We start from the raw sequence: 26,191 nt of genomic DNA, 5'->3' as shown, positions 1-26,191 counted from the left end.
TCCATGTCCCTACAAAGGACATGAACTCATCCTTTTTTATGGCTGCATAGTATTCCATGGTGTATATGTGCCACATTTGCTTAATCCAGTCTATCGTTGTTGGACATTTGGGTTGGTTCCAAGTCTTTGCTGTTATGAATAGTGCCGCAATAAACATACGTGTGCATGTGTCTTTATAGCAGCATGATTTATAGTCCTTTGGGTATATACCCAGTAATGGGATGGCTGGGTCAAATGGTATTTCTAGTTCGAGATCCCTGAGGAATCGCCACACTGACTTCCACAATGGTTGAACTAGTTTACAGTCCCACCAACAGTGTAAAAGTGTTCCTATTTCTCCACATCCTCTCCAGCACCTGTTGTTTCCTGACTTTTTAATGATGGCCATTCTAACTGGTGTGAGATGGTATCTCATTGTGGTTTTGATTTGCATTTCTCTAATGGCCAATGATGATAAGCATCTTTTCATATGTCTCTTGGCTGCATAAATGTCTTCTTTTGAGAAGTGTCTGTTCATGTCCTTCGCCCACTTTTTGATGGGGTTGTTTGTTTTTTTCTTGTAGATTTGTTTGAGTTCATTGTAGATTCTGGATATTAGCCCTTTGTCAGATGAGTAGGTTACAAAAATTTTTCCCATTCTGTAGATTGCCTGTTCACTCTGATGGTAGTTTCTTTTGCTGTGCAGAAGCTCTTTAGTTTAATTAAATCCCATTTGTCAATTTTGGCTTTTGCTGCCATTGCTTTTGGTGTTTTAGGCATGAACTCCTTGCCCATGCCTATGTCCTGAATGGTATTGCCTAGGTTGTCTTCTAGGGTTTTTATGGTTTTAGGTCTAACATTTAAGTCTTTAATCCATCTTGTATTAATTTTTGTATAAGGTGTAAGGAAGGGATCCAGTTTCAGCTTTCTACATATGGCTAGCCAGTTTTCCCAGCACCATTTATTAAATAGGGAATCCTTTCCCCGTTGCTTGTTTTTGTCAGGTTTGTCAAAGATCAGATAGTTGTAGGTGTGTGCCATTATTTCTGAGGGCTGTGTTCTGTTCCATTGATCTATATCTCTGTTTTGGTACCAGTACCATGTGGTTTTGATTACTGTAGCCTTGTAGTATAGTTTGAAGTCAGGTAGCGTGATGCCTCCAGCTTTGTTCTTTTGGCTTAGGATTGACTTGGCACTGTGAGCTCTTTTTTGGTTCCATATGAACTTTAAAGTATTTTTTTCCAATTCTGTGAAGAAAGTCATTGGTAGCTTGATGGGGATGGCATTGAATCTATAAATTACCTTGGGCAGTATGGCCATTTTCACGATATTGATTCTTCCTACCCATGAGCATGGAATGTTCTTCCATTTGTTTGTATCCTCTTTTATTTCATTGAGCAGTGGTTTGTAGTTCTCCTTGAAGAGGTCCTTCACATCCCTTGTAAGTTGGATTCCTAGGTATTTTATTCTCTTTGAAGCAATTGTGAATGGGAGTTCACTCATGATTTGGCTCTCTGTTTGTCTGTTATTGGTGTATAAGAAAGCTTGTGATTTTTGCACATTGATTTTGTATCCTGAGACTTTGCTGAAGTTGCTTATCAGCTTAAGGAGATTTTGGACTGAGACAATGGGGTTTTCTAGATACATAGTCATGTCATCTGCAAACAGGGACAATTTGACTTCCTCTTTTCCTAATTGAATACCCTTTATTTCCTTCTTCTGCCTGATTGCCCTGGCCAGAACTTCCAACACTATGTTGAATAGGAGTGGTGAGAGAGGCCATCCCTGTCTTGTGCCCGTTTTCAAAGGGAATGCTTCCAGGTTTTGCCCATTCAGTATGATATTGGCTGTGGGTTTGTCATAGATAGCTCTTACTATTTTGAGATACGTCCCATCAATACCTAATTTATTGAGAGTTTTTAGCATGAAGCGTTGTTGAATTTTGTCAAAGGTCTTTTCTGCATCTATTGAGATAATCATATGGTTTTTGTCATTGGTTCTGTTTATATGCTGGATTACATTTATTGCTTTGCGTATGTTGAACCAGCCTTGTATCCCAGGGATGAAGCCCACTTGATCATGGTGGATAAGCTTCTTGATGTGCTGCTGGATTCGGTTTGCCAGTATTTTATTGAGGATTTTTGCATCAATGTTCATTAGGGATATTGGTCTAAAATTCTCTTTTTTGATTGTGTCCCTGCCAGGCTTTGGTATCAGGATGATGCTGGCCTCATAAAATGAGTTAGGGAGGATTCCCTCTTTTTCTTTTGATGGAATAGTTTCAGAAGGAATGGTACCAGTTCCTCCTTGTATCTCTGGTAGAATTCGGGTGTGAATCCGTCTGGTCCTGGACTTTTTTTCATTGGTAAGGTATTAATTATTACCTCAATTTCAGAGCCTGTTATTGGTCTATTCAGAGATTCAACTTCTTCCTGGTTTAGTCGTGGTAGGGTGTATGTGTCCAGGAATTTATCCATTTCTTCTAGATTTTCTAGTTTATTTGCGTAGAGGTGTTTATAGTATTGTCTGATGGTAGTTTGTATTTCTGTGGGATCGGTGGTGATATCCCCTTTATCATTTTTTATTGCATCTATTTGATTCTTCTCTCTTTTCTTCTTTATTAGTCTTGCTAGCGGTCTATCAATTTTGTTGGTCTTTTCAAAACACCAGCTCCTGGATTCATTGATTTTTTGAAGGGTTTCTTGTGTCTCTATCTCCTTCAGTTCTGCTCTAATCTTAGTTATTTCTTGCCTTCTACTAGCTTTTGAATGTGTTTGCTCTTGCTTCGCTAGTTCTTTTAATTGTGATGTTAGGGTTTCAATTTTAAATCTTTCCTGCTTTCTCTTGTGGGCATTTAGTGCTATAAATTTCCCTCTATGCACTGCTTTGAATGTGTCTCAGAGATTCTGGCATGTTGTGTCTTTGTTCTCTTTGGTTTCAAAGAACATCTTTATTTCTGCCTTCATTTTGTTATGTATCCAATAGTCATTCAGGAGCAGGTTGTTCGGTTTCCATGTAGTTGAGTGGTTTTGAGTGAGTTTCTTAATCCTGAGTTCTAGTTTGATTGCACTGTGGTCTGAGAGACAGTTTGTTATAATTCCTGTTCTTTTACATTTGCTGAGGAGTGCTTTGCTTCCAACTAAGTGCTCAGTTTTGGGATAAGTGCTGTTTGGTGCTGAGAAGAATGTATATTCTGTTGATTTGGGGTGGAGAGTTCTGTAGATGTCTATTAGGTCCGCTTGGTGCAGAGCTGAGTTCAGTTCCTGGATATCCTTGTTAACTTTCTGTCTTGTGGATCTGTCTAATGTTGACAGTGGGATGTTAAAGTCTCCCACTATTACTGTGTGGGAGTCGAAGTCTCTTTCTAGGTCCCTAAGGACTTGCGTAGGCTCAAAATAAAGGGATGGAGGAAGATCTACCAAGCAAATGGAAAACAAGAAAAGGCAGGGGTTGCAATCCTAGTCTCTGATAAAACAGACTTTACACCAACAAAGATCAAAAGAGACAAAGAAGGCCATTACATAATGGTAAAGGGATCAAGTCAACAAGAAGAGCTAACTATCCTAAATATATATGCACCCAGTACAGGAGCACCCAGATTCATATGCAGGGTTTTTTTTTAAATGAATATATTGGAAAATATTTTGGAGATTTGCAACAACTTGAAAAAAACTCAATTTTGCAGCCTAGAAATATGAAAAAATTAAGGAAAGTTACATATGCCATGAGTGCATAAAATATATGTAGATACTAGTCTATTTCATCATTTACCATCATAAAATATACACAAATCTGTTTTTTTAATTATACTCTAAGTTCTAGGGTACGTATGCACAACGTGCAGGTTTGTTACATATGTATACATGTGCCATGTTTGTGTGCTGCATCCATTAACTTGTCATTTACATTAGGTAGATCTCCTAATGCTATCCCTCCACCCTCCCCCCCCACAAATCTATTGTTAAAAGTTAAAATTTATCAAAACTTAAACACACAAACACAGACCGTTTATGGCACCAAAGCTGAGAAAAATGTAAACGATTGTAAAAATGCAATATTAAATCATAACTGCATAAAATTAACTGTAGTACATACTGTTCTGTAATAATTTTGTATATACCTCCTGTTGCTGTTACAGTGAGCTCAAGTGTTGCCAGTCTGTGCTTAAAGTGCCAGGTGATGCTGGTCATCTCTACATGAGCAGTTTTTCTCTCCAGTAAATTGGTGTATCACAGTAAAATGTGATCTCACAGTTCTTTTGTATTTTTTGTGTTTAGTACACTACCATAAACCTTGAATAACACAAGGTGGCCCATACAAAATGCCACTAGTGATGCTGGAAGTGTTCCTGAGAAGGAAAGTATGACATTACAAGAAAAAGTTAAGTTGCTTGATACGTACCATAGCTTGAGGTCTGCCACCGCAGTAGCCACCATTTCAGACAGATGATTCATCTTGGAAACAGGCAACATACAGCATCAATAAATACAGTACAGTACTATACATGTATTTTATCTTATGATTTTCTTAATAACATTTTCTATGGCTTATTATATTGTTAAGAAGACATATAACATACAAAATACGTGTTAATTGACAGTTTCTTTACTGGTAAGGCTTGTAGTCAGCCATAGAATATTAGTAGTTAAGTTTTCAGAGAGTCAGCAGTTGTATGTGGCTTTTCTAATTCATGTGGAGTTGACACACCTAACCCCCATGTTGTTCAAGGCTCAACTGTATATGATTTTGGTACTCTTCTGTGTGCATTTTATCCTCTTTAAGAAGTATACAGACACCAAAAAAGTCTAAACTTAGGCAGATATACAGTAGCAGTGTTATTGTTTCTCTGTAAAATCTCATTTAGCCTTTTCTACAAATGTTTGAGCTAGGTACTGCCTTCCCCCATTTTTAGATGAAAAACTACAGTTCAGAGATGTTACCTTGACAGGATAATCCAAGCTGTAGGTTGCAGAGCCAAGACACTTGTATAGGTCTTCTGATTCTACTTCCAGACATCTTTTCATAATTTCATAAATAATTACAGTCCTGCTGTCTTTTTAAGGAAGACATTATTTTGTGGAAGATAATCTTTTATAGAAATGAAATTAAAGAAAGTCTTTTCTTATTAGTTACCTTGGTCAGTGATTCAAGGCTAGTTTTCAAGACTGTACTTGGGAGTAAATGTATATCAATATTTCTGTCTATCTGGGTGCTTTTATCTTTTTATTTCTGTTCACCAAGAGTTTATACATTAATAAAAATTACCCCTGATTCAGAAATCTTGCCTAAAATTGATCTAGAACTTCTATTTCTCTCAGGTTATATTAATCATCATGGAAAGAACAAAACAAATGCCATGTATGTTAAAATCAAGATAATCAAACACTAAATATCCCTAGAAGTTCTGGCATTACAAATATATAAAACTAAAATATTCTGACAATTCAGGAATATTTAATAAAAATTACTATTTTAAGTTTAATTCATAATCACTTACAGGAGTGGGTTATTTTTAATTTATAATTTTTCACTAGGTCACTGGATTCTTGCCAGTTTTTAAGGTAGTCAAAACAGTCTTGCATGTAATAATAATAATAACCATTTATTAAGCACCTATTATATGCCAGAGAACCTGCTGGGCATATTTGTTATTCATTTAATCACTTAATATTATTTAACCCTTTTTATTTAGTGGGCAGTCAGTTACTATTTGTTGATTTTATTTTATTTCAGGACTCAACCTACTCTTGGAACTTTCATAAAACCATAAGTATTGTTAAATCCAGTGAGTGCAGACAGTGTTGGGGATGTCTTTGGGGACTTAGCTATTTTTTTTATGAATTATGGTTGGGCTTGACAGCTGTCCTTGTGTTGACAGCTCTTCTGATTATAGCAGTTGTCAAACTGCATCCTTAAGCAGGTTGTAAATCCTGGCTTCTTCAGATTAGAACTGGGTCAGAGCCAATCGCAGGTTAACTAGAGGCCAGTATTCTACTACTGTACGTCCTTACTAGTTCATTCTAAATAGGCTTTGTGTGGCAGCATACTAAAACCCTTATATGCCTGTATTTTACCTGGGTTTTTTTTTTTTTGAATCTTCAGATATTGGTCCTCCTGTTATTTCGTGATTAAACATGGTCCTTGCTGAAGAGTATATTGGTGTAAGTGTGGTCTTACTTATAAATGGCCTGTTAGCCTTCCCCTCCTCTTCCTCCACTGGGAATACTAATATCATTGCATCTGTGTCTCCCAGGGGAAATCAAGGCTTTTCCTTGCACGTGCAGTCATGTGATTTCAGAGTGGGCAGGCTTTGTATCCTCATGAGCCCTCAGTCTTCCACGCAAAGCACCATCTGTTCTGTTACCTCCACACTGTTACAGGGCAGTGGGAGGAGGCATTAGAGTGAAAATAAAATAAAAAAAAGAAAGAAATTCATCATCAAAACCCTGAGGATTAATGGAGTCAGAAGGCTCACTGCTCTGAATGGAAATTCATCTTCACCTGTGCCAGTGTCAGGGCTGCCTCTATGGCACTTGACAAATAGAGGTTCCCAGGGTACCATAAATTCAGCAACTGTTCTAATCCCTATAGACTTGCTCAAGCTTTTCCGAGATGGGCTTATGACTGTTTTTGTATTTCCCAGCACATTGTGGGCACCAGTATATCCCCTCATTAATTTGGTAAAATGTTAGCACCCTTTCCTCATTTCTCTCTCATGTTCTTTGCCTTTGTCTGTTTTGAAAGGGTGGGCAGAGTACACATTTCTGAAAGACCACTCTACATTATGACTTGGGTTTCACTGAAGATGCCAAAAAGAGAGAAATCAATTAACTAATGAATGTTGAGCAAACAGTAAGTGCCCAGCATTATGCTAGATGGAGAAGAGAATACAAGAAGAAGCATATACTCAAGTAGTTCAGCATCTCATTGCGGGCTACAAAGCATATTTTTTCAACAACTATTTGTTGGGCAACTATATGTGCAAGTAGGCTCTGTGCTAACATAAACATAATGGATGCCTCTCAACAGTGAGTCTCCAAGAGATACTGCAGGTGGCCTCCTCATATCAGGATAAGATGCACCCATGTGGTTTAGAAGGACCCTTGTCCTTTAAGTTACTCAGTCTCATTCTTTTTTATCTATATAACTTCCTCATTGTTTATGCTGTCATGTAAGTCTGTCTTTGCATAACTCCCAGGCATTTGTTAATAAAACTCCTTTCATATGAATGCCATATTTCTTGCTCTGAATTACTGTTTTGCAACCTTAAATTCCAAATTCATATCTCACATTATAGTTAGACCTGAGGTAAAATTTTATTCACATCTGTCAAGTTAGGGAATTATTATTAGCCTCAGGTAGCATTTTCATAGCTGGTTGACTAGAGTTCCCTAGATGTGGAACTTAAATTCTTAAGCTCCATAGCTGGGTTGGTGCCCATAGATTATATCATATCTCACCACTGGAATGGTCACATCATCATACAGCATAAATGTAATTAATGTCCCTTTGTCTGAGATGGCCATCTTTTGTGTCTTCAGCCATAGCACACATCTGCTTAGCCCTGATCTTCTCGCGTACTGTTGGGTTGGAATTGAGCCAAGCGTGATCTGACAGATCATGATGGTTATTATTGTGTATTATAGATTTATACAATGGGAAGTTTATTCCTGTGACACTGCTAAAGGTCCTATAAAACCTAAGTGTTTCTTACAGTAAGTTGATACCAATAACTGCAGTGTAAAGGTTAAAGTAGCTAGCTCTATGCAGGATAAATAGCCTTTTTTTCACAGCTACTTGATATAAGGCAATGTGTCTTCAACTTTATTATATTTTATAAGAGATTGTCTTTCATTTTAATCCAATTTGGTATACAGTGATTCGTGATAAAACCCTTCAGAAGTTTAAAATGAAAAATGTTGACTAAAATTATTTTTGGGCCAGGCACAGTGGCTCATGCCTGTTACCCCAGCACTTTGGGAGGCCAAGGCAGGTGGGTCACCTGAGCTCAGGAGTTTGAGACCAGCCTGGCCAACATGGTGAAACCCCATCTCTACTAAAAAATACAAAAACAATTAGCTGGGCTTGGTAGTGGGCACCTGTAATCCCAGCTACTCAGGAGGCTGAGGCAGGAGAATCGCTCGAACCTGGGAGGCAGAGGTTGCAGTGAACCAAGATCGTGCCATTGCACTCCAGCCTGGGCAACAAGAGTGAGAATCCATCTCAAAAAAATGATAATAATGATAAAATTATTTTGGGAGTCAATTTTAAAGTCTCAGATACTATAATCCTAAACACTCTCTTGAATCCTCGGCCTTGGTAAAGACGATACCTTCTCTTCCTCCCTTTCTGTGGCATCCCTCAAGATGCAGAATAGCTCTTGAGTCTCAGGAGCTACCCAAAACTATGATCTCAGCCAATCAGCAGTGACCCTGGGGTTGGAATAGGCAATTCTTGCCTCCCTCTACGTTTTCTCCTATTCTCCATTCGTCAGATATTAGTATCTATACCTTGGTAGCCTTCTAAGAAACCCCATGACACTGAAGGCAGAGATAGTGTTCACAAATGGTCTGATTTTAGCTCAGAAAAAAATCTCCCCTCTACTTTGGTTCACTTAGAAGAACCTCTGAGCTTATATGGGTATGGATTAGAGTTTGGTGCCTAAGCTTATCCAGATAAGTAATGTAAAGGATCACAAAATCTATCCCAAGTACCTATCACAACCTGGTTTTGGCTGTCGGCTCTATGCACACTTCACAGCACATAGCCATGAAGCCCTAAGCTGGAAGCACCCACACAAGGAGAAAAGATGGTCAAGGGAACCAGAGAAACTACTTTATCTTTACCTAAGTACCGTTAGAGAGCAAAAGAAGAAATATCACTGCTAAATCATTTAAAACAAACCCCTAGGGAGTTCTGCTTCCACTATTAAGATGTAGAAAACTGCAAGAGAACTTCATTCTTACCCTAACAAAAGAAAAAGATAGTCTACAAAATCATAACTTTTTGTGAACACATCGGAGAGCAGAGGTTTCATGGCAGCCAAATAAACTGAATTTCAAAGAGTGACAAGCCCCTATAAGACACACAAACTGTTTCACCTTTGGCAGAACACCTGAAGAAGAGGCAGCCACCATAAAAATAGGAAGAAAGCAGCGAAGATTAACAAGTTGTTAAAGTGAGCTAGCATGACATTTTAGAGTAACTAGGAGCCTGAGACCCAAAAGGAGTCCTCAGTTGCATTCTTTTTCATTAACTGGGTGCTCATGAGAGAAATTTCTATAGAAGAGAGAAAGCCTCTTCAGTGGCACACAGGCATGAAACATTTCCACTTCCCTGTATCCTTTTTTTTTTTTAATTAATTAAATTTTTGACACATAAACATTGTATATGTTTCAAAACATGATGTTTTGAAATATGTATACATTGTGGAATGGCTGAATTGAGCTGATTAATAGATGAATTGCCTGACATACTTATCATTTTTTGTGGTGAGAGCACTTAAAATTACTCTCAACAATTTTCAAGAATATAGTAAGTTACTATCAACTATAGCCACCATGTTGTACAATCCTAAACTCTTATTTCATTCAAAGCCAAATCCTTAAGCCATAGAGGAGGAGCTGAAAGCCTTTCTGGCCTCCCCTCCTGCTGCTCCTGGGCTCAAGTAGATATCTACTGCTTTTGAAGTTAGAGTAAAAGCAAAATCTGCCTTCAGGGAGGGACAGGAAAGCCCTGGGCTTAGGACTCTTGCAGTGATATAAAGCAGAGATTCCCCCACCACTGAAGGCAGGGTAGGAAAGTCTCTCCCACCCAAGACACCCACCACTACCAACACCACATACACACACACCACAGAGTTTGGCTGACATTTGGGGGAGGGGTGTGTAGGAACAAAGAGAAATCACCATCCCTAAGGTCCTGCCTAAGACTGAGACCAGCCCAAAAGGACAAAGAACTCCATCTTACTCCCGCCATGAGCCAAGCCCTGACTAATAAGCAAGAGTAGTCCATTGATGGAGGAGGGAAAAGAATGTAGAGAGAGAGAGACTTCCTCTGTGGTACAGATATGCAGAGACTGCTGAAAGCTAAGGGTGGAGCAAGAATAGTGAAAAAAAACCCTAGCACCCTAGCCCCACACTAAGCATAAGGTAGCAGCATCCTATCACTGGAGGAGTTTGAAGGCAATGATGCACTGAACTTATCTATCACAACAACAAACCCAAACCCAGTTCAGCTACTGACATTCATCTCTGTACATCTTCATCAGAGCTCTTGGGTGAGTAGGTGCATTGTCAATGAGAGTAATATTTTGAAACGAATCTGTTTTCCTGAGCAGTAGGTCTCAACAGTGGGTTTAAAATATTTAGTAAACCACGTTGTAAATAGATATGCCATCATCCAGGCTTTGTCGTTGCATTTATAGAGTATAGGCAGAGTAGATTTAGCATAATTCTTAAGGGCCCTAGGATTTTTGGAATGGTTTATGAGCATTGTCTTCAACTTAAAGTCACCAGTTGCATTAGCCCCTAACAAGAGAGTTCACCTGTTCTTTTTTGTTTTTTTTTTTCTTGCTCTGTTGCCCAGGCTGGAATGCAGTGGCGCAATCTCGGCTCACTGCAACCTCCGCCTCCTGGGTTCAAGCTATTCTCCTGCCTCAGCCTCCCGAGTAGCTGGGACCATAGGCAAATGCCACCACGCCCAGCTAATTTTTTGCATTTTTAGTAGAGATCGGGTTTCACCATGTTAGCTAGGATGGTTTCGATCTCCTGACCTTGTGATCTGCCCCCCTCGGCCTCCCAAAGTGCTGGGATTACAGGCGTGAGCCACTGCGCCTGGCCGAGAGTTCACCTATTCTTTGAAGACAGGCATTGTTTTCTCCTTTCTAGTTATGAAAATCCTAGATGGCATCTTCTTCCAATATGAGGCTGGTTCATCTGCTGCTGGAGACGGTGGCTCATGCCTATAATCCCAGCACTTTGGGAGCCCCTGGTGGGTGGGTCACTTGAGGTCGGGATTTCCAGACCAGCCTGGCCAACATGGTGAAACCCCTTCTCTACCAAAAATACAAAAATTAGCCAGTCATGGTGGCACATGGTCAGTAATCCCAGCTACTCAGGAGGCCGAGGTACAAGAATTGCTTGAGCCCAGGAGGCAAAGGTTGCAGTGAGCCAAGATCACGCCACTGCACTCCAACCTGGGCGACACAGTGAAACTCTGTCTAATAGAAAAGAAAAAAAGAAAATCTGTTGTGTAGTAGCCATCCTCATCAATTATCTTTATCTTAGTTAGATCTTCTGGATAACTTGCTCTCACTTCTGCATCAGCACTTACTGCTTTACCTTGAACTTTTATTTTATGGAGACAACTTTCCTTCAACGTCATGAGTCAGCCTCTGCCAACTCCTAACTTTTCTTCTGCAGTTTCTTCATCTCTTTCAGTCTTCATAGAATGAAAGAGCCAGAGCCTTGCTGTGGATTAGACTTTGGCTTCAGAGGATGTTGTGGCTGGTTTGATCTTCTACCCAGACCACTCAGACTTTTTCTAAATCGGAAATAAGGCTGTTTTGCTTTCCTATCATTTGTATGTTCGCTGGAATAGTGCTTTAATTTTCTTCAAGAACTTTTACTTGGCATTCACAAGTTGGCTGACTGCACAAAAAGCCTAGCTTTTGCCTATGTTGGTTTTTGACATGCCTTCATTACTAAGCTTAATCATTTCTAGCTTTTGATTGAAAATGAGAGATGTGTGACTCTTCCTTTTACTTGAACACTTGGAGTTCATTGTAGGGTTATTAATTGGCCTAATTTCAATATTATTGTGTCTCAGGGAATAGGGAGACCCAAGGAGAGGGATAGATGGGGGATTGGCTGTTCCATGGTACAGTCAGAACACATACAACATTGGTCGATGAAATTCGTATTATATGGGTGCAGTTCATGGCACCCCAAAAAAATTACAATAGTAACATCAAAGATCATTTATCACAGATCTTCACAACAGAAATAACAATAATGAAAAGTTTGAAATATTGTGAGAATCCCCACAGTGTGATACAGAGACACAAAATGAACAAATGCTGTTGGGAAAATGGCACCGATAGACTTGCTTAATATGGAGTTGCCACAAATCTTTAATTTGAAAAAAAATGCATTATCTGTGATGCACAGTAAAGTGAAGCACAATAAAATAAGTTATGCCTATATAAAATATTTTGAACTGAATGAAAATGAAAACACTCTTGTCAAAATTTGTGGGATGCATGGGAGGCTGAGGCAGGAGAATCGCTTAAGCCGGGCCGGGGAGGCAGAGGTTGCAGCAAGCCAAGATTGCACCACTGCACCTGAGTGACAGAGCAAGACTCCGTCTCAAAAAAAAAAAAAAAAAATTGGGGGATGCAGCTAAACCACTGCTTTAAAGGAAATTAAATACTATTATTAGAAAAGAAGAAAGACTTCATATCAGTGATCCAAGCTTCTACCTCAAAAAAAGAAGGGCAAATTAAGCCCAAAGTGTGAAACGATAAGAAAAATCAAAGCAGAAATCATTGAAATAGAAAATCACAAAACAGAAAATCAGTGAAATCAAAAACCGGTTGTTTGTAAAGATCAATAAAACATAGTCCTCTAGCCAGACCAAGGAAGAAAAAAAAGAGAAGAAACAGGCTGGGTGCTGTGGCTCACACCTGTAATCCCAGCACATTGGGAGACCAGTGTGGAAGGATCACTTGAGGCTAAGAGTTCGAGACCAGCCTGGGCAACATAGCAAGACCCCATCTCTACAAAAAATGTTTTAAAACATGCCAGGCATAGTTGTTTGAGCCTGTAAGTCCCAGCTACTCAGGAGGCTGAGGCAGGAGGATCACTTGTGCCCAGGAGTTCCAGGATGCAGTGAGTTATGATTGTGCCACCGCACTCCAGCCTGTGTAACAAAGTGAGATGCGACACCAAAAAAAAAAAAAAGCAAATTACCAATTTCAGGAATGAAAGGATATCAGTACATATCCTAAAGATATTATAAAGCAAATAAGGAAAGATTATACACAATTTTGTACCAATGAAATAGATAACTTAGATGAAATGGACAAGTTATTATTATTATTTATTTATTTTTTTTTTTTTTTTTTTTGAGACAGAGTCTCGCTCTTTCGCCCAGGTTGGAGTGCAGTGGCGCAATCTCGGCTCACTGCAAGCTCCGCCTCCCGGGTTCACGCCATTCTCCTGCCTCAGCCTCCGAGTAGCTGGGACTACAGGCGCCCGCCACCGCGCCCGGCTAATTTTTTGTATTTTTTTTTTAGTAGAGACGGGGTTTCACCGTGGTCTCGATCTCCTGACCTCGTGATCCGCCCGCCTCGGCCTCCCAAAGTGCTGGGATTACAAGCGTGAGCCACCGCGCCCGGCCTATTATTATTTTTTAAGACAGGGTCTCACTCAGTCACCCAGGCTGGAGTGCAGTGGTGCGATCTCAGCCTGCTCACACTGCAGGCTCCACCTCCCAGGTTCAAGCGATTCTCCTGCCTCAGCCTCCCGAGTAGCTGGGATTACAAGAATGCGCCACTGTGCCCAGCTTATTTTTGTATGTTTAGTACAGACAGGGTTTCACCATGTTGCCCAGACTGGTCTCAAACTCCTGACCTCAGGCAATCTGCCTGCCTTGGCCTCCCAAAGTGCTACTGCTACGATTACAGGCATGAGCCACTGCACCTGGCCAGGACAAATTTTTTTAAAGACACAAACTACCAAAGTTTTCTGAAAAAGAAATAGAAAGCCAGGCGTGGTGGCTCACACCTGTGATCCCAGCACTTTGGGAGGCTGGGGCGGGTAGGATCACCTGAGGTCAGGAGTTTGAGATCAGCCTGGCCAACATGGTGAAACCCTGTCTCTACTACATACACAAAAATTAGCCGGATGCGGTGGTGTGTACCTGTAATCCCAGCTGCTCAGAAGCCTGAAGCAGGAGAATCACTTGAACCCAGGAGGCGGAGATTGCAGTGAGCCAAGATTGTGCCACTGCACTCCAGCCTGGGCAACAGAGCCAGACTCCATCTCAAAAAAAAAAAAAAAAAAAAGAAAAAAAGGAAATAGAAGTGCATGCCTTTAGTCCCAGCTGGGAGGCTTAGGGAAGAGGATCACTTGGAGCCAGGAGTTCAAGGCTGCACTGCACTATGATCATGCTTGTGAATAGCCACTACATCTAGCCAGGGCAACATAACCTGACCCCATCTTAAAAAAACAAAAATAAAAAATAGAAAATCTGGATAGCCCTATATTTATTAAAGAGATTGAATTTGTAGCTAGAAACTTTCCCACAACAAGATTTCCAGGCCTTGATTACTTCACTGGTGAATTCTACTGAGTATTTAAGGATGAAATTGGCCAGGCACAGTGGCTCATGCCTATAATCCCAGCACTTTGAGAGGTGAGGCAGGCAGATCACCTGAGGTCAGGAGTTTGAGACTAGCCTGGCCAAGGTGGCAAAACCCTGTCTCTACTAAAAATACAAAAATTAGCTGGGTGTGGTGGTGGGCACCTGTAATCTCAGCTACTCGGGAGGCTGAGGCAGAAGAATTGCTTGAACCCAGGAGGTAGAGGTTGCAGTGAGCCAAGATCATGCCATTTGCACCATTGCACTCCAGCCTGGGCAACAGAGTGAGACTTTGTCTCAAAAAAAAAAAAAAAAAAAAAAAATTCTACACATAAACGCTTCCAGAAAATAGAAGGGGAAGGAGCACTGCCCAGCTCATTCTGTGAAGCCAGAATTACCCTGATAACCAAATCCAGACAAAGACCTTAGAGGAAAAGAAAACTACAGGCCAATATTCCTTATGAACATAGATGCAAAAATGTTTAATAAGATATTAGCAAATTGAACCTAGTAAATACAAAAAGGGTAATAAATTTTGTACAAGTGTGTTTATCCTAGGAATGCAAGGTTGGTTTGGCAATTGAGAACCATAGTATTTCACCATATCAACAGATCAAAAAAACAAAATGTGATTATATCAATTTATATAGAAAAGGCTGACAAAATTCAACTTCCCTTCATGATTAAAACAACAACAACAAAAACTCACAACAAAATAGAAATAGGAAATAGTAGGGAATTTCTTTAGCCTGAGAAAATCGACAGTTAATATCGGCCTTGATGATGAAAGGCTGAATGCTTTCCCTGTAAGACTGTGGACAAAGATATCCACTCTCTCCATTTTGATCCAACATTGTATTAAAAGTTCTAGCCAATGCATTAAGGCAAGAAAAAGAAATGAAAGCCATGTAGATTTAAAAAGAAGAAATAAAACTTCCTTTTCTCGTAGGTGATGTGTCCATCTATGTATAAGACCCCAAGAATCTATTAAAAAAAAAAAAAACTAGAATAAGTGAGTTCACCAAGTTCACAGGATATAAAATCAATATACAAAAATGAAGAGTATTCATATATACTAGTAATGAACAATTGAAAATTAAAATTCAAAAACACCAAGGCTAGTATATAAATCTTAATTGTTTTTCTTTATGCTTACAGTAAATTGAATTTTTAAAAGATATTATTTGCAGTAGCCTCAAAAACATGAAATTCTTAGGGATACATCAAACAAAATAAGTGTAAGATTTGTATGCGTATAATTCCTAAATGTTATCAAAATTACGGAAAATTTAAATGGAAAGAGATACCATTGTTCGTGGATCAAAAGACTCAATATTGTTAAGCTGTCTATTCTTTCCAAATTGATCTATAGATTCAGTGGGGTCCCCATCAGAATCCCAGCAGGATCTTTGTAAAAACTTATAAGTTAATTCTAAAATTTATATGGAAAAGCAAAGGACCTAGAATAATCAAAACAACTTTGAAAAAGAATAAAGTTGGAGGCCCCACACTGGTTTCAGGACTTACTATAAAGTACAGAAATCAAGGCAATGTTGTATTGGTATAAGAATAGGTATATAGATCAAAGGAACATGATAGATAACCTAGAAATAGATCCAATCACAAATGGTCAGCTGATTTTTGACAAAAATGCCAACATGAAATTCAATGGAGGGAAGAATAGCCTTTTCAACGTATAGAGCTGTAACAGTTGGACATCCAAATGCAAAACAAAACAAAAAGGTGAGCCTGAAGCCTACTCAAAAATTAACTGGGAAGGTAAGATCTTAGATGTATATGTAAGAGGAATAATGATAAAGAACTGGAAGAATATCTTTGTGATCTTTGTGTGGGCAAAGTGTTTTTTAGATGGAACACAAGCGCAAACTATAAAAGAAAAAATAAATTACACTTTATCAAAATTAAAAACTTCCACTCTTCAAGATACTCTTAAGAAAAATGAGAAGTCACATGCTGGGAGAAAATATTTATAAAACATATATTTGGAAAAAAAAACTTTGTATCCACAACATATAAAGACCTCTTATAAGAAAATGACAATCTTATTAACAAATGAACAAAAGATTTGAACAGATAAATCACCAAAGATAGATAGTTGGCAAATAAGCACATGAGAAATGTTCATTGTTAGACATTAGGGAAGTACAGGTTAGAAATCACAATGAAAAGCCACCGTAGACCTAACTAGAATGGCTAAAAAATATTTTTAATAATAGTAAAGTGCTGGTGAGGGTGCAAAGCAACTGAAATTTATACTTATTGGTGAGAATGAAAACTTTAGAAAAGTTTGGTAGTTTCTTGGAAGGTTAAACATTCACTTGCCATATGACTCAGCAATTCTACTTCTAGCTATTTACCCACAAGCTGTGAAAACATAAAACAGGACCACACAAAGACCTTTACCCAACTGTTCATAAGATCCCTGTTCATAATGCCAAAAATTGGAAGCAGCCCAGATGACTACATACATCCATAGAGTAGAATACTACTCAGCAATCAAAAGGAAAGAACTGATACTTGAAGCAATGTGGATGGATTGCAAAAGCAACGTGCTAAGTGAAAGAGACCACATACAAAAGACTATATGCTATGTGATTTCTATTTCTGGAAAAAGACAAAACTATAGGGACAGAAATCAGATCAGTGCTTGCCAAATTATGCCACTCCACTCCTCATAAATGCCTGTGGATCACTTGACAAAACTCAGACTTCTTAGTGTGACCGATTCAAGGCCCTAGATAACTTGACTTCAATCCAACCTCTGTACTTTCAACTCTTTGTACTGCTTCCCTGAGCCAGCAGAGACAGTTCTCCCAGCATTCCTTGTCATGCCTCTGCTAGTGGTATTTTCGCATTCTGCAATGCCTTTCCTTCTCAGAAATTTTGCTCGATCCTTCAAAGCTCATCTTACATCTTACTACCAATTTGTAGTGTTTACTGATCCCTCAGTCTCCTCCTTCCTCCCTGTCTTTGCAGTGTATGTATTTCTGCCACAGTTCTTATTCATTCTTTTGTGTTAGAATTGGTTGTTTACATATTTACAATCCATTCTGAATAGCAGGAATCTTACCTGTATTCCTGACAGGACTGGTACAGTATGTGCTCAATAAAATGGCTATAGGGCCGGGTGCAGGGGTGTATGCCTGTAATCCCAGCACTTTGGGCGGCCAAGGTGGGAGGATTGCCTGAGCCTAGTAGTTTGAGACCAGCCTGGGCAACAAAGTGAGACTCCCAAAGTGAGAGCCAAGCATGGTAGCATACACCTATAGTTATAACTATTCAGGAAGCTGAGGTGGGAGGATTTGCTTGAGCCCAGAAGGTCAAGGCTACAGTGAGCCATGATCTCACCACTGCACTCCAGGTTGGGAGACAGAGCCAGACCCTGTCTCAAAAAGTCTGTGAAATTCAGCTCCATACCCTTTCTTTCTCTTAAAACAAACGAACAACAACAAAAACCCACACACTGTATTGTGTGATAATCATGCTACGAAAGAGTATATAAAATGTATATGAAGAACTTAAACAAAGCTTTTAAAAATGTACCCACTACTTAGCTTAAGAAATAGAACATCACCAATATCTTTGAGCCTCCTGTGCATGCCTCTCAAATCATATGGCCTTCCCTAGTGGTAATCTTTGAGAGATTACCACTATCCCAAATTTTATATTAATGATTTCCTTTGTAGTTTCAGTACATATTTGTATGTCTGAATAATATTCTTCAGTTTTACCTGTTTTCAAAACTTTGTTTAAATGAAATCATATCATATGTATTCTTCTCACTTGTTTTTTTCCCTTCAACATTATGTTTTGGAGATAAACCCATGTTGTGTGAAGCTATAGTTCATTAGTTTCCAGTGTTCTATAGGATTTCATTGTACAAGTGGTCGATACTTTATCTGTATGTTGCCATTAATGAGCGTTTGGGCCGTTTACATTTGGGGTCTGTTGTGAACAGTGCTGCTGTGTACATGCTTGCAAATATCTCCTGGAGAACACATGCAAAAGTGTATAACTAGAAGTAGAATTGCTAGGTTGGAGGGTATCTGTGTGTTTAGGTTTAACCCGTAATGCTCTAGTGTTGTCTAAAATAGCAACACCGGTGTACGCTCTGACATCTAAAGGTGTTTCTCTGCTCCAGTCCTTATCAGTGCTTGGCATTGTCAAAGTTAATTTTCACCAATCTAGTGGGTATGAAATGGTATCTCCTGGTTTTAATTTTCATTTCCCTGATAATGTGGAATGCTCATCTTTTTATATGTTTATTGCCATTTATGTTTCATCTGGTGCCTCTTTTTGCCTTTAGTGAGTCCAGTTGTCTCAACACCATCTAATCATTGGGTCTTTATTTCCCCACTGATCTGCCAGCTTTGTCATGAATTAAGTTTTCATATGTGTGCAGAAGGATAGATCACCGTCTGTTCTAAGCTTCTGGTCTGTTTGTCCATTTTGGGGCAATACCATACCATATTTATAAGTCTTGATATCTCTATGCCCTTTTTTTCCCTTCCTATACCTTGAACTTATCAGTTAACACCCATTGGTGCCCCCTTTTTTTTTTTTTTAGTTCCTGTAAAAGAATGGTCTGATTACTGGGCCAGCTTTTTTTTTTTAATTTACAAATTGTAAAGTTCAGTTAGTTACCCACTTATCCCCTCTTCAAAAACAAAACAAAACATTTTATTTGACATTTACAGTATTTTTAGCCTTTTGACATCTCCTGCACATGTATCATTATTCTGAGAGAAAGATCAAAGTAAAATAGATACTTAAATACTATTTTTTATTCTTTTCCTTAATCCCATTCTTAAAGACTAGAGCCCAAAAGCCTCACAATTTAGAATATATATATGTTTGTGTGTGTGTTTCTAGACAACCAAAAAGGTAAATTTGATTTTCCTAAGGCTTGAAAATCTAGCATAATACCACAGTTCTCATTACCAGGCCTGATCATCCTTCAGCCACTGTAACATTGCTCTTTGTTCAGTATTCCTTATTGCTCAGCACTTTCCTTTCCTGCTGAAGTAGAGGAGTTTCTCTGTCTCGTGGTAAACTTGTTTTCATATTTGTCAATTTTCCTTTCAGCCTCTGCCTGTGAGTTTCTGGATATTGTAGAGCTGCTGCTCCAGTCTGGTGCTGACCCCACTCTCCGAGACCAGGATGGCTGCCTGCCAGAGGAGGTGACAGGCTGCAAAACAGTTGCTTTGGTGCTGCAGCAGCACACAACTGGCAAGGCTTAATCAAAAGACTGGAAAACTGCAGTCTGTAATAGCATAAGGCTTCCATTATGAAAGAAAACTACAGAAATTATACTTCTTTTTCTGCCCGTCTTTGGTATATATTGGCTAATAAAATCAGTTCTGTGGAACTGGGATTTTGAAGTCTCAGCAATTCATTCTTCTTGCATACATTCTAGGCAGTACAGTTTTGGTAATCAACATGTGTACTGTGCATAATATAATCCAATTCTGCTGAGCATGCTCTGAAATTTATCACTGCTTTAGAGGATGGGCAGAAGAGGAGACAGATCATATTTCACAATATTAAGCATGGCTGCTTTTTTAAAAAACATACAGAAGCAAATGTAACCATTAGGGAAAGTCTCATGCCATCCCAACATGGTAGAGATCAAATGATCTTATGTAGCATTTTGTACACCTGGTCTGAATAGGCAGCTAAGATGTCTATTCTTTTGGCAGACAGAATTGGGAAGATAGGAAAGAAGAGGGGTGTTAAGAAAAAGAAAGCAAAGGAGAAAGCAGAATTTTGTCACATAAGGGGTGTAGAAGTCAGAACAACTAGATTTACTGAAAATCTCAAAACCCTGGGGCATTTTGGAATAATACTCTGTTTTCACTCTAGGATTGAAACAGATTCTGGAGGATTCATCAGGGTTAGGTCAGATTCCTTAAACTCACCTTCACTAAACAGGAAAGGAATTTCTTTAGGGCTCTTTTAATTGTCTATAATGACCATGTCATATGTAGCAGCAGTCTCTGTTAAAAAAAAAAAGCTTAGATCTGAACTGTTAGGTCTATTTGGGTCTATCCAATATCTTAATGTGAAGTTACTTCTGGATACCAGAAGAGCTTTTGTTTTTTATTAAAAATGTAGACAAGTATGCTATCATTTTAATTTAAAGGATAGACCAGTATGCCACTTTTTTTTTTTTTTTTTTTTTTTTTTGAGACAGGGTCTCGCTATGTCACCCAGGCCGAAGTGCAGTGGTGTGATCATGGTTCACTACAGCCTCAACCTCCTGGGCTCAAGGGATCCTCCCACCTCAGCCTCCTGTGTAGCTGAGATAGCTGGGACTACAGGTGCGTGCCACCACACCCCACTAATTTTTGTATCTTTTGTACAGATAGGGTCTCCCTATGTTCCTCAGGATGGTCTCAAACTCCTGGCCTCAAGAAGTTTTCAGGCCTCTTAAAGTGCTGAGATTACAGGTGTGAGCCACTGTGCCCAGCCAGGTATGCCACTCTTGAAACTGGCTCCCAACATTTTCCCTGTAAGCCCCAAAGGCTCCATCTGGGGAATTCACTGACTTTTACTATTATATAAGGAAAGTAGATAGTTGACATAGAGAAATGAAATAAAAAATGAGTTGAGATGCAAAGATAACCACTTAAAAGATAATTTTTCTAACAATTGTTACTATTAAAATAATGAGTAATAAACTTGCTTAGTATAGTCCTCAACGGTGAAGATTTTCATTAGCGTGAGCTAACCTGTTCTTTGGAACAAGCCCCTCTATAACAGAAATGAGGCATATTAGTGCTGTTTATTTTGTGATTTTTCTATCTTAACTTCTTATTTTCTGAGATATAAACCAAAATCATTCACCAAGATGATTCATTTTTGAAATAATTTAATTAATCTGTGGAAGTGATATGCATATTAGTACATACTGAAATGCTGTGATTCTAGTAGAACATTCTCTTCATTGTCTGTTCTTTCACCACAATCCTAGCTACATAGCAACCTGCTGTTTAGCTTAAGTCTTTCACATTCCACTCTAATTGAATGTGTTTTAAGAAACATACATTAGTTATAGTGAAGTCACCAGGATGATGCATGCAGTTTTTAATTGATATTACTTTGTGCATTTTTTAAGACATTAGCAAATCAAAAACCATTTATTCATTTTTAATTTACAGGATATTTGAGCAAGAAGCTATTAAGGAATTCCTTTTTTCATCTCTCTTTTGCAATTCGAACTTGATATTTCTTAGACAAGTTTTTTATTACCTGTTTTGCCGCATCTAAAACTGTATAGATTTGTTTTAAAGCAAAGAATATAACTTATCTTTTATTTTATTTTAAAGATTTCAAATTTATATTCAAAACTATCACTAAAAACAGCCATCAACTTAACATTTTCAAATACATTCTAAAGCCAATTTCCAAAATCTCTATTCTTTATTCATGAGTGTCTGAATTTTCAGAAACCTTGCTATCATATAATAATCTATAGATCATCTCCCTGTGCCTTAAAACACTGTTCTAGGCCCATGGCATTCCCTTTTCTCAGTATTATGTATATTTAGAATTAATTATATGATATCTCAAGATACTACATGAGATATCTTGAAAAGTCTCATAGAAAGTAGTGAATTACCAATCAGAAACTAAATCTTTTAAACCTATTACAACTGTTTCTAATAAAGATATAAGAAGTCAGCCAACTGGCCACATATTATCTCTTATGCTTGTCAGGTAGAAGGGTAACAACCAATGTATAATATCTGGAATTGTATCTAGTATATCTTTTTTTAATGTTTCAGCATTTTCCAGCTAAAAGGTTGCTATAATCCAGTGAACCTTTCTATTAAGTAAGTATTTCTTAGCTTCCTGCCAGGTTTAACTACTTGGCTATGGGTTATTATTCCATGTACACTACAGCATCTCTGAGATTAATGAGTAATGTGTGTGATTGTAGCAGAGCTGAGCTTGGGTTGCAGAAGAGTTTAGCGTCCAGACAAATATATGCTTCAGTTGAACATGAAAGCTTTTATCAAACTTCAAGCCCTTAAAAATTCCCCTTCATAAATAAATATTTATCATAGAATAGGTATGTAACCCATCAGCTACAATTTAGTAATGAAAATATTGAGTTTAAATATTTGTGAGTGAATTTCAAATCCCAGTTCCTAAGGTGATTTGAGTCAAATGTTTTCATCATAGTTACAATATTATATTTGATCAGTTCTGAGATGCACCTATGTTCACTTTTTTTTTGAGACAAGGTCTCTCACTCTGTCTCCCAGGCTGGAGTGCAGTTCTCATTTTAACATATCCAAAATTGGATAGCTTTTATAAACAATGGCATATCGTAGTTCAGTTGCCAGCATTTTTTTCTTATGATACATAAGCTTATGTTTCTTACAATCAATTATATCTTAGCTTCAATGAAATAACAGCAGTTACGCCGTTTTTGGGGTTTTTTCGTCTTTTTGAGTCAGGGTCTCGCTCTTGTCATCTAGGCTGGAGTGCAGTGGCACCATTATAGCTCACTGCAGCCTTGACTTCCCTGACTCAAGCAGTCCTCCCACCTCAGCCTCCCAAGTAGCTGGGACCACAGGTGCACACTACGAGGCTCAACTAATTTCTTTTTTTCTCCCTATATTGCCCAGGCTGATCTAGAACTCCTGGTCTTAAGTGATCTGCCTGCCTCGGCCTCCCAAAGTGCTGGGATTACAGGCAAGAGCCACCAGGCTTGGCCACATGATCTTATTTATTCAAAATCAGGGTGATTATCCAGGCCTTTCATATCAAGTCCAAAAGTTTCTCTGAACTATGTTATCAGGATAAGCAAAAGCAAAAACAAAAGCAGCCATACTCAAAGGTGCATTATCAGGCCTCTTGGTGGATTTTATATATACACACTGAGCTTTCGTTTTATACCATGAAGACCTTAATATCGGCCGGGCTCAGTGGCTCATGCCTGTAATTCCAGCGCTTTGGGAGGCTGAGGCAGGCGGATCACCTGAGGTCAGGAGCTTGAGACCAGCCTGGCCAACATAAAGTGAAAAACCCCGTCTCTACCAGAAAATACAAAAATTAGCTGAGCATAGTGGCACATGCCTGTAGTCCCAGCTACTTGGGAAGCTAAGGCAGGAGAATCACTTGAACTCAGGAGGCAGAGGTCACAATGAGCCGAGATCGTGCCACTGCACTCCAGCCTGGATGACAGAGTAAGACTCCGTCTCTCAAAAAAAAAAAAAAAGACCTTAATACCATCTTTCATAATCATGTGACTTGAAAAGTTGTTATGATTATTATTGGAACTTTACCTTGAGTATCTTTAATTACTTTAGTAATCATTCACAGTGTCTTCACCAAAGAGATGTTGGATTGAAGTATAGTGATTATCAGACTCAAGAAAAAATGTGCTTCCTTCTTATGCTTGTCAGTCAATGTTTATTATGCACCAAGTATGGTCAATTTTCAAATATGCATTAATTGGCATTACACTAGAGGATTGAACAGGTAAAGCTATTTAATCTTTATTCACTTGTCCTTGAAATATTCCTGTCATGACTTTTGTATGGATCACTTCGCATGAATGATGTATAGTTATTGGGAATTCACAGCTTATTTCTTAGTCCAGGGAGACTATTCCTTATCCGAAATGGTTGATTTCTGGTTTTTTGGGTGTTTTTTTCTTTTTTTTAATTTTGGAATATTTGCATTATATACGTACCAGTTGAACATCCCTAATCCAATAGGCCAAAATCCAAAATGCTTCAATGAGAATTTCCTTTGACATGTAAGCGCTGAAAAAAGTTTTGGGTTTTGGAGCATTTAGGATTTTTGTTTTCAGATTAGGGATACTCAAACTGTATTTTTCTTTTATACTTGAATTCTTCAAAATTTTCTTTCCTGTGTTTTGTTGTATCACTTTTTCTTAGCACAATTACAAAACAAATGTAATTATTTCACATTTTTCACTCTCTTATGGCATGCATGTACTGGAATCACTTCTGGGGACACTATTCCTTCCTTTGCATTCCTGGTCCTAAAACCCAGGTCAGGGTGTTCACAAGTTACAGACTGGTTTCTATGCATGACAGAATCTTTTGCTGATTTTATTCCTAAACGATAGAACACCGAAGTTAAAAACCAGGGGAGGAGCTGCCCGACAGCATGCACTTGTCTCATGGTGGAGCTCTAGGCACTCAGGGTGGGTTTCTCTCAGAGGTGGGAAAGTCACCATTTGAACCTAATGCTACTGGATGCAGTGGCTGAACACGTGGGACTATGAGGGCATTAAGGAGTCGACAGGTGACTTCCAATGGACTGTGCTAGGCAGCAGCTACAAATTCATACGCACTAAAAGCAGAATTTACTTTTCCTCTCACTTGCGTAGCAATCTCGGTTTTCATTTTAATATTTAGAAGGTAAGTTCAGTTGATGGACACTTTGTGTAATAAAAGGCTCTTTTAAAGTACATGCTCATGCACACACACAGGATAAAAAGTAGCACTTCCTCTGCCCATGGCTTTCATAGAGTACATTTGTGGAGCCCAAAGCTTAGTCCTGGATATGTTTATAGCACTTTAGCTCCGTTTGTGAGTTTGGAACCCTTCCAAAAAAAAAAAAGAAAGACATATATTATTGTTTATAATCTGCTTTATTCCGCCAAACCTTGACTGAACAGACTTGTGGATTGCTGTTTAAATCCCTCAGTGCCTTTAACTACCAATACAGAAAGTGGTTAATGCGCATTCTAAACGAAGCTTGGCATCCACTCCAGGGAATCACTTTAATTGAGGAGCATTAGATGTTAAAATGATTTTTTTTAAAAAGCCAGCACACACATACTGAGTATAGAAGTTCTGGCCCACCAGTAATATAGTTTCTTAGTTATTGTATTCCTCCAGCTTTAAGCCCTGCAGTTGACAGGTGTCGAAAAAGTGACTTTCAATTCCCTAGGTCACTATCTGCAGGCAGCTGGCCAGGGAGGAGGCAACCTTCAAGGATTCCACTTCAGAGGAGGGGAAGGAGCTGTCAACTTTATGGATGTTTGTTTTTCTGAAATAATAAGCTAGTCCCAGGTGACTAAAATATGAGATTTAACCCCAAAGTCCTTGCCTGGGATCTCCATTGCTGTGCAGAAGCCATCTGTTGAAATCTATTTACCATTTTAATGGTCTCTCTCGCTCTTTTTTTTTAACTGCTTATTTCCAACTGCAAATGTGTGCCAGGACCCCTTTTTTGGGTCTATATTTTACTTGCAGAAAGCAATTCCCAGCCTTTCCCAAATCCCCAACCCCTCCCAGCCAACAGGAGATCCTGGTCCAGGGTTGGCTAGCAAGAGAAAGATAAATCATTAAATTTTTTTAAAAAGCCCCTCCTACAACTCTAGAGGCAGCTCAGCCTCTATGAGCCTTGTAAGCTCTGACCAGTTCAAGGACACCCTGTAACTTGCCCAGTTTAGTTACAGAATAACATACCAGTTTGTGTGTAATACATAAATTCAATTTTTGTGTTTTTGGAGATGGCCAAAGGAAAAATCACCAAAAAGAAAGTGTTCCAAAGGAAAATCCTGAAATCACAATGGCAAAAATGACAGAAGAAAATGAATTAAAAGATCAAAAGAGATAGATGTTACATGCAAAAGCCCATGCCTGCTTTCTCTGAAAGGATGTGATATACTCTTCCCCGGGCAGGAGCTAATCATTTAAAAGACCTTTATTTAATAGTTTTGGATGGTTTATTTGTATTACTCCTTTTAGAAGGATGATAATAAAATTTCCCTTTTCCTAATGATTTGGCCCCATTTTATAAACATCGATTTTTTTTTCTCCCTCCTAACTCAGTA

At 38.7% G+C, this 26,191-nt stretch overlaps 1 protein-coding gene across 6 annotated transcripts in view; it reads left to right on the top strand.

Moving 5' to 3' along the window:
- The window catches only part of ACBD6 (acyl-CoA binding domain containing 6), a 236,353-nt gene that overhangs the window by 197,622 nt on the left and 12,540 nt on the right, over positions 1–26,191 (top strand). For 3 of the 6 annotated variants that reach the window (XM_055255277.2, XM_055255275.2, XM_055255276.2), the window contains one exon: positions 19,450–19,738. The exons of the other annotated variants lie outside the window; for them this stretch is intronic. In XM_055255277.2, the coding sequence (XP_055111252.1) occupies positions 19,450–19,479 (30 nt within the window). In that variant the 3' untranslated portion in view covers positions 19,480–19,738. Of the gene's footprint in view, positions 1–19,449; positions 19,739–26,191 lie in introns of those variants that run through there. 6 annotated transcript variants of the gene reach the window in all.

This window comes from Symphalangus syndactylus, chromosome 12 (genome assembly GCF_028878055.3).
Source record: "Symphalangus syndactylus isolate Jambi chromosome 12, NHGRI_mSymSyn1-v2.1_pri, whole genome shotgun sequence".
Taxonomy (NCBI): Eukaryota; Metazoa; Chordata; class Mammalia; order Primates; family Hylobatidae; genus Symphalangus; species Symphalangus syndactylus.
This window is presented reverse-complemented; position numbering and strand designations above follow the sequence as displayed.